The following is an 18,017-nucleotide window of genomic DNA, read 5'->3' as shown; positions in this document are numbered from 1 at the left end:
GAGTCTGTTCGGGGTGTTTGGACTGGGTCGAGTTACCGCGCGAAACACGCAGCACCTCGCCCGCAATTAGCCGGCCGCCGGTTGCTTCGCTCCGATTGGTCGTTGCCGTTACAGTTGCCGCGTCGTCAAAACGCCCCTGCTCCGTCCCGAGGAGGAGCTCATCTGTTTATTGACACGCGGGATAATGAAAAGCCCGTAAGCCAGATGTAAGCTGCAGCATACTGGCACATCCACGCAGGCTTTGTTTAGGATATAAAAACACGCGGAGGGGGGGGAGCGCGCGCTAAATGAAACGTTAGCTCTGGCCTGCTTCCTAGAGTTGGTTCGAGCAGCTTCTGTCTTGGAATGAGGCGGGAAAAGGGAAATAAACACGGAGCGGCTCCAACTGCACTGCAAAACCAACACCATCCCGTCGAGCCCCCGCCGGGCCGCTTGGATCCTCTTGATTTCTGCCAATATCTGTAACGCGCTGAGCTCGAGCCCGCGCCTTCTCCGCGGGTTCGCGCGCGCGCGCGCGCCTCACGCTCACGTGCCGCGTCGATTTCAAACGAAACGTTCGATGCAATGATGCAACGTGGCAGAGACCGAACGGCAGCCTAACGATCGATCGGCGAAGAGAAGAGGCTCGGAAAGTTCCCCTGAGTTCTGGTCGGTGTTCAGACCCAACACACAGCAGAGTGCATTTGTATAAACACGTCAATAAAATCTAGTGTTTGCTTCTTTCTTTGGTTTATTTATCGTGTGCATATTTTAACAAATACAAAATATTGTATTATATAATATATATATATTTTTTTCTTTGTATGCACATTTTAACAAAAACGTAAAATCTTTTAAACTTTCTTTTATATATATATATATATATATATAATTGTATAATATAATGCATGTTTTAGACTACATATTTTCCAGTAAATGTTGGTATATACGTTGCCTCTTGCCTCTTGTTTACGACTTAAACTGATATATAATGTGTTAATCGAGATTAATTGCATCCAAAATAAAAGTTCGAGGTTAACCTAGTGCATGTATATATATATATATATATATATATATATATATATATATATATATATATATATATATATATATATATAAAACAAAATTTTCCTAAATATATGTTATATATATGTATATATACAAAAACTTTTATTTTGGATGCGATTAATCAAGACGTATGTTAAAGAAAGTTACATTTAAATTACATTTTTATGTAAAACGTTTTTGTATAGAATCTTTTTTTTCGAATTGAGTTTCAGTAGAAGTTTAGACAGGTTTAGTTTCGTTTCTTGGCGTATCATCCAATATATATAACATTAATGCGAACTTTTAATATTTACAATAACAGTAATTTCAATGAAATAAAAGAACCACGGAAATAAAAATAAAACAGTTTGTTCTAGTAAAAAATTAATAAAAATAAGTAAAAATCTGGAATCTGTTTCACTGTGACGTTTACACCTTTAAAAATAATGTTTCTGAAGATCAACCATTTTCTTCATTCAGCAGTAACCTAAGCTTGAAATGTAGAAAGACACGAACGGCACCGATCCCTGAGGACGCACGGCCTTCTTTAATCATTTTTATTACAGCCTAATCGCGCTGTGCCTGTTCTTCCAGATGTCTGCATCCAGAGATTAAGTACACTACCTGAATGACAACACATACAAAAAAAAACAGTATAATGCAAGTGTGCAGGGAACGAGTGAGCTGTGAATGGCTCACACCGCTGCGACGGTCATATAAATACAAAAAAACAAAGAAAAGTGCCCGTGGAGAACATTTAGGCTTGTACAATGGCTTTCGGATGCGATTTAAGGGATTAATTTGCGAATATATTTGCAAATATAGCACCGTTTCCATTTGTCCACCAGGGGGCGGGAGAGGACCGGTGTTTCAGGTGATTATCGCCCCACTGAAAGCCATTACTTCCACACTGTGGTGCAGGGCCAAATTAAAAGGAGCACGATGGGCAGTAACTGTCAACCTAATGGGGTCTTACACAGTGTGATATTCAATTTGGTCTCAGCAGCGATTAGAGAAGATTATCTCCAGAAATATTATTTACGAACACACTATGGTGTTTTGTATGGATTTGCACACAGAAGTATTGCTTGCTCTTATCAGACGAGGACGCTAATTAGAGTAACCGTAGATTGCTTTATTAAATGGGGTCTGAGTAATGAGCTCCAGGAAATTTGATTTTAAAATCTCCTTTGCAACCGTCTGAAATATTTTTTTTTTTCCTTCAGGAAAAAAACGTGTTCATTTGCAACTCGTAAACAAATAAACGAAAACTGCAGAAACGTATTCCTATCATTTTTAAATGCAAAATAAAGTTGCAACTAATCCTTCAGTTTCAAAAATTGAATGTAAAAAAATGAAAAATTAGAAAACGTTTCACTCAGAAATTGCTAGTAAATTTTGAAGACAATACAATAAAACAGCAAATAATACTTTGAATTAAACATATACGGTACATTATATAATTTGTAGTACTCAACAATATTTTATATATATATATATATATATATATATATATATATATATATATATATATATATATATATATATATACACATAAAAATATTTGTAGTATTCAACAATATATATATATATATATATATATATATATATATATATATATATATATAATATTTATATTTTATAATATATACATGAAAATAAATATATATTATATAAAAATACACAAATATATATTTTGTATATATTTTAATATTTTGGATTTATGTGTATATATTAATACTTTCTATCATATATAAATTTGGTTAGTTATAAAAAATATAGATGAAAAACAGAAATTACAATAGAACAAAGAAATGACATAACTCGTTGGTAAATAAATAAACGCGCACTGAAATAGATTTTTTTTATTATTTCCCTATAGCAACCTTATAACCAAAATGGTAAGATGCTTCTAAATGGACATATTTACTTCAAGACACTTTTGCTGCAAGATCATGCATGCACAGTTGGATAAAACCAGAAGTGCATGCATCGGTTAGTTGAACGCGGGCCAAGTGTTGCAGCATGCACATCTGGCACACGAATGCACTGATCTATTTTCAGCCCAGCATGGCTACTGCCCACGTTAAAAACCACCCTTTTCTGGAAGTGTGGAGGTGTGTTTGCACAAGAACGTATTTGCATATGTTTTCCGAGGGGCCGAGTACGAAATATCAACAGCTTTTTTTATATTGCGTGTTGGCTCTCGGGGTGTATTTTAATAGAAAACGTACTCATAATGCGAACCTCTGAGCGCACTCATTTTACAGCTGGACTATCGATGTCGGATCCACGAGGGACACGGTTGTTAAATGTGCATTGTGTGTGTTTTATGGCACGACTGCACATGACACCGAGGCTGCAGGGTCAGATCAAGCCTTCAGCTGCAGATCATAGAAAATGGGCCCAATGCACAAGACATTAATCTGTATTTGATGGATTATTTCCCAGCAGGCTTTAGTCAGATTTAGTGACAGTCAAGCAGTGAAATCAAGCAATCTGCCGAGGCAAAAATGCTTTATATGATCAAGTCAGAGAGTGATGTATGCATAAGAATTATCACACATCTTAATGTCCAGGAGATCAAAGGCGTTAAATAATCTAAACTAGACAGAGAACGTAAACCATGAACATCAACGGTTATGAAAAAAAAGATATGGGTCGTGATAGAATATGTGGCAGGCTGAAAGATAGATCGAGTACAACTGACACCATTTTGATGCATTATAAATGTGCGTGCATGCATTACATAATGTTTTGCATTACATTTATTTTACATAGATACGTGCTTATTATACATAATTAAAATGTATAAAAATTTAATATAAAGCATTAAATAATGCACACAGGGATAATACTCTTCTGGTGCAAAATATTACCTTTACTAGCAACTTAATGTATCTTTTTTTTTTATTTGCTAATACTTTAGAGACATTAAATATGGGTATTTTTGAATAAATCTTTATTCTTTAAAACTAATCTTTTTTAATGTTTTCTTGTTTCTTAATACAAGTACGTTTTAAGTGATTTCTACATTTTTTTATACATACCAAAAACCCTTTTATTAATATTATATTATTGCCAGAAATACAATATAAATATATTATTAGTCCGTTTAAGCGCATAAAAGACTGGATAAAAAGATACAGCATTCAGTGTGCAGTTCACAATTTATTTACTGAATAAATCTGGACAAAACACCAAAAATCTGTTACATTACAATCAGAGCATCTGAGGCAGATATCCCACCATGCACTCCCCCCTCCCCTCGAAAACATGTGAAAAAAAAAAAAAAAAAAATGAACAAACGAAAAAGAAAAACATCCTTCAAAATTAGCACCTAATCAGCACCAACTTAGGTAGGCAAAAGTTCCTTCTACAAAACGAGTGAAAGCACAATGACCAGAGGAAAAACAAAACCAAAAAAAAAACCGAAAAGAAACTCTTAAGCGCAATTGGACTCCTAGTAAATCCTTCGTAAGATTTTTCTTTAAGAAAACGAAACTGAAAAAATGAACTCCCCTCTTGCTAGGCAGGCTAAAGCATTCATAGGGCACATGCCATTGACTAGATATAAATCACGATTTCAAGTAACATTGATATACGACGAAACATGTCTACATGTACCCATTCAAAACATGATCATTTCACAGACCTATGCAGGCAGTAGAGTTAACATGAGGTACTCGAGACGGTGTAGTCGTAGAAATATCGTCTAATATTTATGGAGTCAAATGCAAAGAAACAGAACGAAACCAAGAGGAAAAAATGACAAATAAAAAAGTACGGTCGGCGTGCGTTTGGGGTGCGTGATTACTGGCACTGACGTTAAATCGTAGACCTTCCAACTTGGGACAAACTTTGATACAAAAACTCAAACCTGTCCTGTGTCAATATTATATTGCCTACAATATTCGCGAAAACTGGCGGTTAAGAAAATAACGGAGAAAAAAAAAAAAAAAAAAACCCTGCACGTATTTGTCTTTAAATATAGTAGTAGTAACCTTATAAATAAAAAAAAAAGAACATAAATTTTGCTCCAGCAAAAGAAAACAACTAAAAGTTAAATAGATGACACTAGTCCAGAGAGGATCTCCAAGCCTAGGCGAGTCAAGTGCTTGACGTTTTTTTATTCTCTGAAGACTCACGGAGAAAGTTTCAGTTATGGTTAGAGCGGGAAAAAGCAGCAATAATAGTAAAAGGAACAGCTTAATGCAACACAAATCATTCTTAATGCAGCCGAAATGAATCCAAACGCAAAAAATAAACTACATGGTCTTCGCGGCGTTGACCTGGAGGGCTGTCGAAACGCTATGCTTTAAAATAAGATCGAGACGCGACCGACGATTTGCATTCGAAGAAAACGGGTAACTGAGGCGCAAGTCGACAAATCAGAGCTGGAAACAGGAGAGGCTGAGCAGTTTCGCCTGATATTTTCTTTGTTCCTTGGCTGCGTTCTCCTGTGCCGTAATGCATGTTTGTAGCTTACTCGTACGCCTCGTGAGCACCACGTAAAACGAAGACATAAACGAACGGAAATAAAAGAAAAACCGAAGTAAGTCTTGCTACATCACCCGACGCGCTTCGTCCAGAAGTCCAGCAGCCAGACCATGTCTTTTCACGGAATGAGATATAACGATAGACACCATTTGTAATGAGTGTATTTCTTTTTTTTTTTTTTGATAATCTAAAAGGGCGTGGCATAATGTCTGACGAGTTTGTGCTCAGCTAAAGAACTGTTCTAGTTCTTCTTCCATGTTGGCCTCTGGCACCATTTGGTCCAAGTCTCGCTCTCCTCTTCCGTGGCTGGCGGCGGCGGCTGAACCGCCGGAGGCTGAGAACCAGGGATGGTCCAGGATCTCTCGGGAGGTGAGGCGTTCGGCCGGTTCTCGCCGCAGGATGCTACGGATGAGGCATCGGGCTTTGGGCGTTAGCGTCTCGGGGATGCTGAACTGGCCGCGCCGGATCTTGCTAAACAGCGAGCTGGGCTCCACGTCGTGGAACGGGTAGCGGCCCACCAGGATGGTGTAGAGCATCACGCCTAAGCTCCACACGTCCGCCGCCTTACCAGAGTAGCTGCCATTGGCGTTGAGGATTTCCGGGCTGACGTAGGCCGGACAGCCGTGTTTGTCCGAGAGCGAATCGTCACCTCCTTCTAAAAGGTACGTGTCTTCCAAACTCTCCAACTTTACAAGATTCCTGGGAAAGACAGAATAACAAAGACGTACATATTAAAAAAAAAAAAATAAGTAAACACTAAACACTATAAATGTTAAAACATGAATGAAATGGAACAAATTGTAGATGGAACGTCTTTTGTGAACGTTTTTGAACATACATTAAATGAAGCGAAAAGTGCCCCTATTATAGATTTTTTTTTTTAAATGAGCTTTCATGCAGTGTAACAGCTGTAAGTGAATGAAAACTAAATCTGAAAAAAGCACAGTGCGTAAAGTTATTGCCTCTCAAAAGAAAGAGTCGACTCTGAATCGTTGAAACGAGGTGTTTTTAAAACGAGTCCCAAGCCACTTCGTGTTCATTGCCTGCTCACTTGCATGAAAATGCAAATTGATTCTGTGCCGCTAGGTGGCGTTTTTGTAGCGTTAAAGCTCACGAACACTGCTTTTACCGAAATCAAACAATCATCTTAGGGGTTTGGAAAGATTGAACAGTTGAGTCATTTGCGAATCGTTAAATAAATAAGGTATAAATGTTTTTTGACCGTGCATGCCATGCATTTATATGTCAGCCCAAAATCCAAAACATGAACCTTTCAAAACCTATAATATGGGCACTTTAAAAGTCGTAATATACATTAACTGAAACAACATAAAACAGACTGAAAAAGTTGCTTTTAAATAAAGATGTAAAAGAAATTATATGAAGCAAAATTCCAGCTGTGTTCAAGATCATTAAAAAAAATGATATGACCAAAAACAAAAAAGAGAATCAATTTAACAGAAACTAATGTATCCAAATCTGGCAGTCCAAAATAATAATAATAAAAAAAAAACCTTTCAAATCTTATTTTCCTCTACTATTATAGTTTTTCGACAGCAAAGCATAAATATCCTCTTCATATTGGACTCTAAATCCCTTGCATAAAAAGCAATATAAAGATAGCCTCGGGACATTCCTGCCAGTCTAATCCAGAGGGAAATCTGGTATTCATTCCGGGAATTATAAAAAGCAGGAATAATGCCACACCAAAGATGGAATTCCTTAAACCATCACTATTCCCCTGTGATCTTAGTTTTTCCACTGTAATCTTGCAATTTGTACAGTAATGCAAAACATGAAACATACATATGACGACAATCTGCAATGGTTCTCTTACTACAGTAATATCACACTTTTATTTGGTTTTGTTTTCTAAAAAGCGTGTCAGACTAACTTCGCTGTTCTTCTTCGTTTTTATAACATCCTTTGATCAGGATTTAAGGCAAGTCATGTTCACGGATCAGATTCGTAACTATGGTTCAGTGATCGTTTTGCATCATAAACTTAAAAACAAGTGACAGATTTATATTTAGATACAATATTGCAAAAAAATGAATTAAATTAATACTTTTATTCAGCAATGATGCATTAAACTGCTTAAAAGTGACAGTAAAGACATTTATAATGTTACAAAAGATTTCTATTGCAAATAAATGCTGTTCTTTTGAACTTTATCATGGCTTCAACTGAATTATTAAGCAGCGCCATGGTTTGCAACATTAATAAGCAGCAAATCAGCATATTAGAATGATTTCTGACGTGACACTGAAAACTTGAGTAATGATACAGCTTTACGTCACAGCAATAAACTACACTTTAATTAAGAGTAGTTAATTCAATCATTTATATTATTATTTTTAACTAATAAAAGCACGCAGCCTGTGTAAGAATAACAGGCTTTCTTAAAAAAACATTTTAGTAAATATTACCGACTCCAAACTTTTGTACAGCTTGCTTACAGTATTTTCAAACTACAGTTTGATTCCCTGCTTATTCATCAAAAAGCCGAGACTAACTACAACGTTGAAGCCCAAGTTACGAAGACAAAAAATAAAAATAAAAAAAACAACATATGCAAGGAAAACATCTTTGAGGTCTTCTGCAAGCTGCCTCGTGACTCAGATTCTGAATCAGAAACCATCCGAATGAAACCGTACGCCTACTGAGTCTCAGCAAAACATCCAATCCTCGGAGCTCAAAATAGTCATATTATTTTTCACGACAAGCGGTATCCTGCCGCGTGGAAAGGTTGCAGGGCATCTAAATTACCTGAAGGTCAGAAATGAACAGGATGGCCCTTCGCTGACCTGAACTTTCGACCCGTTTCTATGCGCCGCTGCGCGGAGAGAACGCGGCATGCTCGAAATATTCTCTTAATGACATGCAGCATATGTGAGTCACAACTCCACGACGCGGCTGAGTTACACCGGGTCAAGAGCCTGCAAAGAACACCGGCCCACACCAACGGAGGAGGACACGTGGATGCACACACGCTGGTGCATTAGGGAGCGATTCCGGACGAACTGCACTGCGGTCTCTAGCATGCGACGGCAGAACGTTACGAGTGTCCTTCGTGACATAACCAGGTCAGGAACCCACTACGCCGAGGAATGCAGTTCTGTCTGGCTCGCTTTCCTCTCTGGTTCCAATCTTGGTGCGCCCTTGGTGTTTGATTTCTGGCCAGGGTAATACTCAACACCCTTGGCCACGTTTACTTGAGCTCGTCTGCAATCACTCAGTGAAAGGTGGACGGCTGACGCACCAGACCACAGAGCATGGGAACAGTAAGGTCACCGAGCTCACATTTAAAGCACCGGGCAACATTCTCCATTTCCATCCAGCGAGCCAGAGGGAATCTAGCTGAGCTGACTCATTTGGCCACTGGGGCAAATGCCATTTAGCTTAAACGGGAAGGCCACCCAGATTCATAACGCAGGCTTGGGATTATTTCAGAACGAATCCGTCTGCCAAACATATGGGCAGGCTAATTTATAAAAACTTAACACGCAATGCCATTCAAAACCATTTTACTTCAACGCAACGGCTTTTTTGGGGGGAGCTAAACAGGATGAGCAAATAGAAAAAAAATACGGGATTTGATGTTGTTCACTAAAAACAAAGCGGAGAGATCGAAAATGATCAGGGCTTGCTGATGTCAGCCAAAAACGAAAGGTATTTCATGGGAATAGAATACAAAAAAAAGTATATTTTTTGCACTAAAATGCAAAATAGTAATGCACTGAAATTTCAGCAATCAAAAATATTCAGCAAAAAAGTATATATTGACTAATGGATGAAACCACGATTATTGATTATCACTTCTCCGACTGCGTCTATATATTTCGTGCACAGAATGAGCACAAGCCACAACAGGTAAACCTGTGAGAGGTTTTATGCACTTCACCATGACCAAAGCAGATGCTGAAGTAGCAAGATATATACGGTGTAGCTAAAATATCAAGTGCTTTACCGTTTTGTAACTTTACTGTGTCTTCTATTACATGAGAACCCAACAATTTAACTACCCTTAAAAAACTTTCTTTTTGTCTCAATTAAAATTTAACTTTCGGTTTTGGTTAAAAACATAAATAAATAATCAGTGCATCACTAATACACAGCTGCACTGAAATGGCCTGAAATGTGCGTTAAAGTATATATTGTCCATTTGTGGTTGACTCTAAAATCATGCATTTACATTTCCGGCCTAAAACCAGATTAGGTTAATACCGTAAACGCACCACTTAAAGCCCTATACGGATGAACGAATAAAGACTTGTAGTGGTGCATACATTATAAAACTAGATACAAAAAAGAACCGTGGTGCCATGATGGTATCACTGAAAAATATGAGATGGCAAAACCACAACATTTTGCATAATATCGTGAAAAGGAACGATGACATCATTAGAGAAACCATGAAAACAAAACTGGAGTGGCTTTTGGAGGCCGTTTATATGATATTACTCACCCAAAAGTTAATTAAAAATCTAGTACACATCTTTGATTTAAAATTGCGCTGCGGTCATTGTTACTGCTGTTTAGCTAAGTTGGGTAGTTTTAGGAATTTTTGCGCGAGGCTGAAAGTTTCGCAATGGTTTAAGCCGGTCTTGCAAACTCGCTGCATTAGTTTAAAAGCGACTTCTCCGTGAAAAGCGCTTCCTTATATATTACTACACTATCAACAAAAGCCATTTTTGGCTTTAAAAATCTAAATTTGAGGCCAATCCTGTGCTCTCTCGAATGTGAACGTCCCCGGATACCGGCTGCCAATGACAACTGCGAGGAGCAATTCGTGGTTCACAATCGTAAATGAACTATTTTAACTATTTAAGCTATTTGCAGCTCAAAAAGGGGAGGGTCGCTTCAATGACGTTTGTTCTATTGGAAAGCACACGGGTAATGTACCATAATGTGCGGTCTGTGCAAAACAAACCTCTATGCGCACGTTTTGATTGAACCCTACAACCTTACAGTGGCTTCTTTACCTGTCCTCGTTCTTAAAGACGAACTTCCTCAGCTTGAGGTCTCTGAGGACCAGGCCGTTGTCGTGGCAGTGCGCCACAGCTGATGCTATCTGATGGAAAAGTCTGGCAGCCTCTTCCTCTCGCAGCTTCTTGCAAGTGCGAACGAAAGAGTGCATGTCGCCATGGCTCCTCTCGAAGAACACGTACGCTCGCGTATCCCCCAGAAGAATCTCCACTATCTGGTTAATGTTCTCATGGGTGCCCAGCACGAAGTAAGCGGCCAAGGACTCTTGGTATCGACTGATATCAAACACCTGTGAGGATAGAGAGAGAGCATTTTGAATTCAATTAGAAGCAGTCATCGATTTCCCAACAACGTGCAAAAGTCTTAGCCCCCCCAAGACAAGAGCCCCGCTACTGGCATCTTCAGAGACGATGCCTAATTCTGAAACAAAAGAACGTAAATCCGCGCAACGCCGAGTCGAAAGGCATTACACCTCTGCTGCATTTCAGAGTCCCCAAAACACACACTGAATTTTGATGTTGCTTAGTAACAGACACCTAAAAGAGAGAGACACGGGCTAAATATAACACGACAGTGGTGGACATCGGAGGCCGTTCTCTCATCAGAAGATAAGAGGTTCTTACTAATGGCTCTCTGCCCATGTCAGCCCATTCAGAGTGTCTTATGTTTCAAAGTCATGTGGACTCGCACGCATGAACACACACACACTCACTTCAGGGGTATTCCCACATGCTTTTTTGCACGTGACTATAACTCATCACTTGATGTCACTGTTGATGAATCACAAAAGAAAAGCCATTCATTTGATAATGCACCAATAGACACCTCGCAAAACGAATGCAGTAAGCCATATGCATGTCTGGCACACATCCCTATCTATAGCTGATGCAATTGCATGAGTGTTCCGTTCCAAAATGACATGTTTCTTACCTTGCACACGAGCTCTTCCCCACTGTGCAGGTGGGTGGCTCTAAAAACGTGGTCTCCTTCAATGGGCTCCAACAAAAGGTAATTTCCAATGCAAGAAATGCAGTGAGAGGAGTCAGGGGTCTCAGGGGGGCTGGGAGATCCTAAATTGGGACTGAAACTCTGGTTGGATTCTGTAGTCCTTAGACAAGATAGCTCCTCAAAGTCGTGTGCTTTGTGCCTCGATCTCCCATAACGCGAAATGTTAATGGGACTGGATCTCTGTATGTTCATGAGTATAGGAGGAGGTTCGTCCAGATCAGGAGGGTTCAGACGGTCTCGGAGGAGGGGGTTGGAAGTGAATGACAGACAGATGCCCTCTATTTAACACTGGGCATGAAGGCAGCGGCGATTCCCCTTGACTGTAATGATGATCTTATGCATGTGCGTTAATTGCACCGGCAATGTGGCGTCATTTGAGCACACATGCGATGACGTGCATGCATGAATTGTGACCTCTATGCTCAGCGTGCCCTCAAAGAACAGCACGGTTCGGTTGCAAAAAAAAAAAAAAAAAAAAAAAAAAAAAGCCCAAAACGCGTGAATCGGCGCGGTGTATGTAATGTACAGGCTGTGACGTCACGGCCGATGCAGCGCAGCAGGTAAAGAACGGGGGTTTTTTTTGCATTAAATTAAAAGCCGGGTTTAGATATCCTGAGAGGGCGCTCCGTGTTCATTCGAGCGGATCCCCACGCGAAGCCCGTCCGTGCATCTACCAAATATGGCTAGGAAAAAATTTCCTCCAGGTCGCGAGCCGCCTTTTGTTACGCCTGGGAAGTAGATGTCCTCCTCTTCGCGAGCAACCAAACTCCGACGATCTCCGGCGCTCGGATCTGATTCGGACAAAGGCAAGAGGGGACGGCCGACGTTCTCCCCGGGCCTATCCCTTGTTTCAGCAACAAGACACCATTATCACCATCGTCTTCTTTTTTTTTACTTACGTGGCTGGGAACCTAGTCCATTGAACGCGCGGGGTCAGCTGCACGCACTGACTGACTGACTGCGCTCGCGGGACTGACTGGAGCTCTCCACGCGCACGACCAGCCCCCCTGACGTCACGGCCGAGACGCGCTCCCATTGGCCGCTCGCTTGATGCTGACACATCCACAGTCTTGCGAGCGAGCCATCCGTGCAGTCATGTGAGATAATTGTTGCCCTTGGAGTTTAATTGAAGCACCCTAAATTATCTGTCGATATGGTGAATTCTAGGGGGGAGTGTGTGTTAGGACTAAATGTCAGTTAGTTTGTGCAATGAAGCAAAAATGACATGAAACTGCGATTAAATACAATACCGTGATGATTACTGAATGGGCTATGTGTGTATATTCTGTGGTCTTTTTGAAATGAAGGTTAATTTTGCACACTTAGCTTAAAGGCGTTAACATAGAACAATATTATATACGTTAACATAGAATAATTATATCTTAAATATTAGAGATGTGTGCTTCTAGTGCTTTGTTCGTGCACGATAGATGCTCTTCGTAATAAATGCATTCTAGCAGAATTCCATTTCTATTTTTTTTATATTTGAAGATTTATTTTTGCCATTTTCCTTTATTAATATAGGATAGCATAGAGTAGACAGGAAGCAAAGTGGGGAAGAGGAGGGTTCGAACTTGGGACGCCAACAGCGCAACAGTCCCCCTACGGAAATGAACCATGTTTTTCTTTGATATATTGATTGCCGCTAAGGTTATTGTTGCAAGATCATGGTTAATTTGTGATTATCACGGTTTAACTATAGCAAACATGTCCTTTTTGGTTTTATTTGTAGTAAAACCACGTCTAATTTTCGTAAGGGTCAGCGCCCTGCCCACAGGCAATCGGCGCAGACACGTAAGCGAGTTGTATTTGTGAGTGTTGACTATATTTTGCCCATTCGGGCTAACTTGAAGACAAACTTTTATTTAACCTTTCATCTAGTTTTTGTGTTTTGCCAATGCACTCTCCCATACCGGCTCTAACGAACTGAAGCAATCGGTTGCAATGGTCACACGTTCATGCAAAAACGTTTATATCTGCGACGCAAGCATACATTTTTTTACGCATTTGAACCGACTTTTATCTAGCTCTTGCGTTTTGTGCATGCAGTGCGCAATAACTCCAACAAAACACTTAAGCAGAAAACAGTCGCTCATAGTTAGCGATCTGCTGCGTGAATGCAGTTCATAATTGCAATATATATTTTGGCCGTTTTGACTAAACTTGAGTTTAAATTTTCATCAAGGGAAGGCAAGTTTCTTTATATAGCACAAATCAGCTACACAAATCTCGTACTTCCCTGCTGAAAAGAAATGCTAGGCTCTTTGGCTGGTCTGGAAGCAGGTTGTTTTTTCTCATCTCCCAGCCCGGCCAGGCCGGTCAGACTCATGCTAGCTGGTCGTTCTAGCTGGTCTCCAAGCCTGACTAGCTAAAACCAGCCTGGCCAGCTGGGAAGTGGCTAAAACCCCTGCTGACCAACCTAAACCAGCCAAGCAATTAGGCTGAATTTTAACTTTTTTTTTCAGCTGGGTTGTATATTTACAAGCACCGTGCCATACTGCTAACAGAAGCATTGAAGCGGCCATCGGTTACATGCTCACGTGATTTATATTCACAAGCATCCATATTTTAAGCATTCAGACTGACCTATATCCCAATCTATTTTTTGTTTCCTTTTTCACCTGGTGTTTGTGTGTGGAAATGCACTGACTCATACTAATCTTAACAGAAGTGCTGAAGCAGCGATGGCTAGCTTTTCACGCAAATTGTATTTTATAGCATTGTAATTGTATTTGTGTGATTGTAGCCTACAGGCATATTCGGACTAACTTGTATCTAGTTTTTGTTTATTTTTTCATCTAGTGTATGCATACTACTCTTATCCTAACAAAGTGACTTAACCACCAAATCGATTGCTTTACCTGCTAATGCTAATTGTATTTACACGCGTCTATATTTCACCCATTCAGAGTAACCTGTGGCCTAATGTAACTTTACATATAGCTATTTGTGTTTTTCCATGATTAGTAATTATATTAGTTTCTATGTTTATGATCTCAAACGTAAGCTCGATACACGCAAATGCGATTTATATTTGCTAGCGTCTGTATTTTGCGCATTCGGCCTAAATGTGCTAACCTACAGTAGAAGATGTTTTTTCATGGTTACGGATTTGTATTCACAGTTATATTTTGCACATTTTAGTGGTTCAGAAAAGTAAAAAAGCTAATACAAATGACAAAAATCTACAAACTATTGCTCTAAAATGAACGAGCCTTTGACCGGTCATGTATATACTGCAGGCAGAAGTCTGAAATGGAGTTGTTGGCCAGATGGTGACTGGGTTAAATCCTCACATGTTAATAGCATGTCTCTTCCCTGCAAGATGCAGGATTTCTGTACAGTGTTTCTGAACAATAACCAGATGTGTGGACATGCTGTAGATTACATTCATTCTAGGTAGATTATATTCATATCGCCAAAAAGATGTAGACTAAAGAACATGCCCTAAAATAATAGGTTATATAAAAAAAAATATTAAGACCTTAACAAAACACATTATGCTGTTGTACCCTAAAATTTCAGGATAATGAATTCATACTTAAATTTGACTCACGTACCCGCCACATGAACAGATACATCATGTACTCTTTCATTTGGTGTGACGTATTGATGAAGTGGTGTAAGTTTTATGATCTGATAGTTTGACTGATGAATGACAAAATGCCTGCTGTCTGTTATGTCTGCGTATAATCTGTTCCAGTTGTATCAAGACTTGTTATTGTTGTTGCACAATGTCATGATTTGTACGAGTTGGTGTTGAATTTCAAAACTGATTACACGTACTGGAGGAGAACACCGAGGAATCAAGGGAATTTTTTTTTAAATTGTGTGTTTTGGATGAATGACATTGTTGTGCCTCCCACTGGTACATTCACAAAGTGTTGTATTGTATGTAACAGTGAATGGTGGGTAGAGTGAGATATTTATGTGCCCCACGGCTGAAATGCTACACGGATAGTTTGCCTAAAATGATAACTGATGTGTTTTACGTACTCTCGTGTAATTTCAAATGTATGTGATTTACTCTGTTTCTTTGGTGAGGAGTGTTGACACCTCTCTCATCTACAGAATGAAAGTGCGCGGAAACCAAAGGCTGAGCGACAAGCTCAAAAAAGGACACAAAAGGATCATAAAAGTATTCCACGCAACTTGCAGTCTATATTGCACGCTATACAGGACTTTTAAAGCGATGCAGTAGGTTTTTATGAGCTGAAACTGGCAATGTACTGTGGTCACCATTCATGTTTACCAGGATTATATAATATTGAGATGCTTTTCTATTTTTCATTCATTGTAAATTAGCTTTCATTTTTTTATATTTTCGCTATATAAGATTTAGCAGAGGGTTTTGATTCTACATTGCTTTGTACACTGTGCTAGACTAACTGAGACTTCACGGCATTTATATATTGTTGTTCTCTCGTTGGTCTGTTTGCTTTTATTTAGTAAGACACTTTGAATGAAAGTGTCTGCCAAATGATTAATGTAAATGTAAATTTGTATTTTTTTATAACTGCATGTTCATGCTGTGATTTATTTTTTTTTCACTGTGTAGGCCTGTCACGGTAACAACGTTTTGTTGTGTGATATATTGCCCCATAAATGCGATATTATTGTCATTTTAAAACCATTTTATGCCTCTGAATGTATAATCGTAAAATAACAGCATAATAATGCAAGAAGGCCTACACACTTTCAATTGACAACAAACATTTAATTTATAAAATTTAAAAAAGATCGTGGAAACTATATATCAAAATATTAGATACCTTAAAAAACTTGAAAAGGTAGTAAAAACACAGTAGAAAAAAAGATATGCACAAAAAACCTTTACAGAGATTTTTCCATCTACAGAATATTTCCCTTTTTTTCTCTGAAAAGTAAGGGTGCACACTTTTGCTGAAAAACACAGTCTATATTTAGCAGTCAGACCTCTGTATGCACAAAGGCACATATCCCTTAACAAGGACATATCTGAAGATTAAACTTTTTTTTTGTAGAGGGATTTTTATAAGTTTGAACCAGCACCTCGTGAGCACACCACGTAATGTACGAGAAGCTGCCAAAGACGTAGGCGTTTACGTTATTGTGTTTTTTATGTAAATGCAATGGGCGATATACTGCAGGCCTATCACGAGAGCAGCCCGATGTAAAGCGGTCACGATTCTCCTATTTTGTTCATCTGAGAAAGTGGCTTCCCACTTGCATTCCTGAGCTCCTGAACTGTTTTCCCAACGCCGAGTAAGCAGGGGGGGGGGTGGAAGGTGAGTGAATACAGGATTGAGCAATTCTCCATTGTGGAATGCTGGGCGTCATATGGAATGCACACAGCTGGATGAGAGACACAGACAGAACTGTTCATTCCAAACAGATTCCACCCCCTGACATAACACTGCAAAAGGGGGAGCCGGTAGCTTTTCTCCTGCAGTTCATGGCCTCGGTTTGCCCACGCTTCACGAGATCGTGTTTGTCACATAAACAGCCCCTTTCTTCCAGAATCACGGGCCGCAGGCCCTAAACAGCTACCAAAAAAGTAGCTTGCCGTGCTCTTAAAGGAATATTTCAACCAAAAATGAAAGCTTGCTGGAAATTTTTACTCACTCTGAGACCTAACACATGAGAAATTCAGCATCGCTTGCTCATTAATAGATCCTTTGTAGTGAATGGGTGCCATCAGAATGAGAGTCCAAACTGATGATAAAAATAATCCGCAAGCAACTGAGCAACTGTATTGATTAACATCTTGTGAAGCAAAAATGCACCTGCAAGTAAGAAATCTAACTTCAAACAGTTACTTTTGGCTAAATTATCAATCCTCTATTCGTTATATTGCTTTCTCCAGGCAATAAGTTGTCTGGTCTGAATCAGGAGACAGAGAAGTTCAGATCAAGCACCGTTTACAAGCCAAAACAGTCCCAAACAAATACTTTTCCACTGGAGGAAGTGTTGTTAGGATTACGGACTCGTGGCGGTTTGAAGTTAAAGCACCTTAATGATGGATTTGTTTCTTACGAACACACAGCTTTTCACTTCACAAGGCAATGACTGATGGACTAGTCTGAATTGCTTGTGTATTATATCTCATTCTGACGGCACCCATTCACTACCGAGGATCCACTGGTGAGCGAGTGATGTAATGCTAAATTTCTCCAAATCTGTTCCGATGAAGAAACAAACGCATCTACATCGTGGATGGCCCGAGGGTGAGTACACTTTAAGCACGTTTTTATTTTTGGGTGAACTCCTCATACTCGTTGACTATTTCCAACTCAAAGTGGGTCAGGATTTCCCAAGCTGGGTTTAACTTCTTTCTGCAGATTGGGTTCAAAATTACTGCGTTTCCCCCTCTCTAATAGACCCAAATACAGTGCACGGAGGCTGCAGAGATATAGTCCCATATTTAGGTCAAACCACTTTGTGTCACACAGAGAAATGCAACCACAAATGTGTAAGTAAAAATGGGATTATCTTTATACCAAAGTGCCTTTTTT

The 18,017-nt window shown here is 39.4% G+C and overlaps 1 protein-coding gene across 1 annotated transcript; it reads right to left on the bottom strand.

Annotated features, from left to right (window-relative positions):
- Window positions 1-4,177: 4,177 nt before the first annotated feature.
- Window positions 4,178-12,670, bottom strand: trib2 (tribbles pseudokinase 2). Its single transcript, XM_043220514.1, has 3 exons — window positions 11,446-12,670; window positions 10,512-10,804; window positions 4,178-6,225 (listed from the first exon to the last, which is right to left on the bottom strand). Exons 1-3 carry the CDS (start codon window positions 11,713-11,715, stop codon window positions 5,751-5,753), a joined length of 1,038 nt encoding a protein of 345 aa, XP_043076449.1. The 5' UTR covers window positions 11,716-12,670; the 3' UTR covers window positions 4,178-5,750.
- Between the last annotated feature and the right edge of the window lie 5,347 nt (window positions 12,671-18,017).

The sequence above is a fragment of the Puntigrus tetrazona genome, chromosome 20 (genome assembly GCF_018831695.1).
Source record: "Puntigrus tetrazona isolate hp1 chromosome 20, ASM1883169v1, whole genome shotgun sequence".
NCBI lineage: Eukaryota > Metazoa > Chordata > Actinopteri > Cypriniformes > Cyprinidae > Puntigrus > Puntigrus tetrazona.
This window is presented reverse-complemented; position numbering and strand designations above follow the sequence as displayed.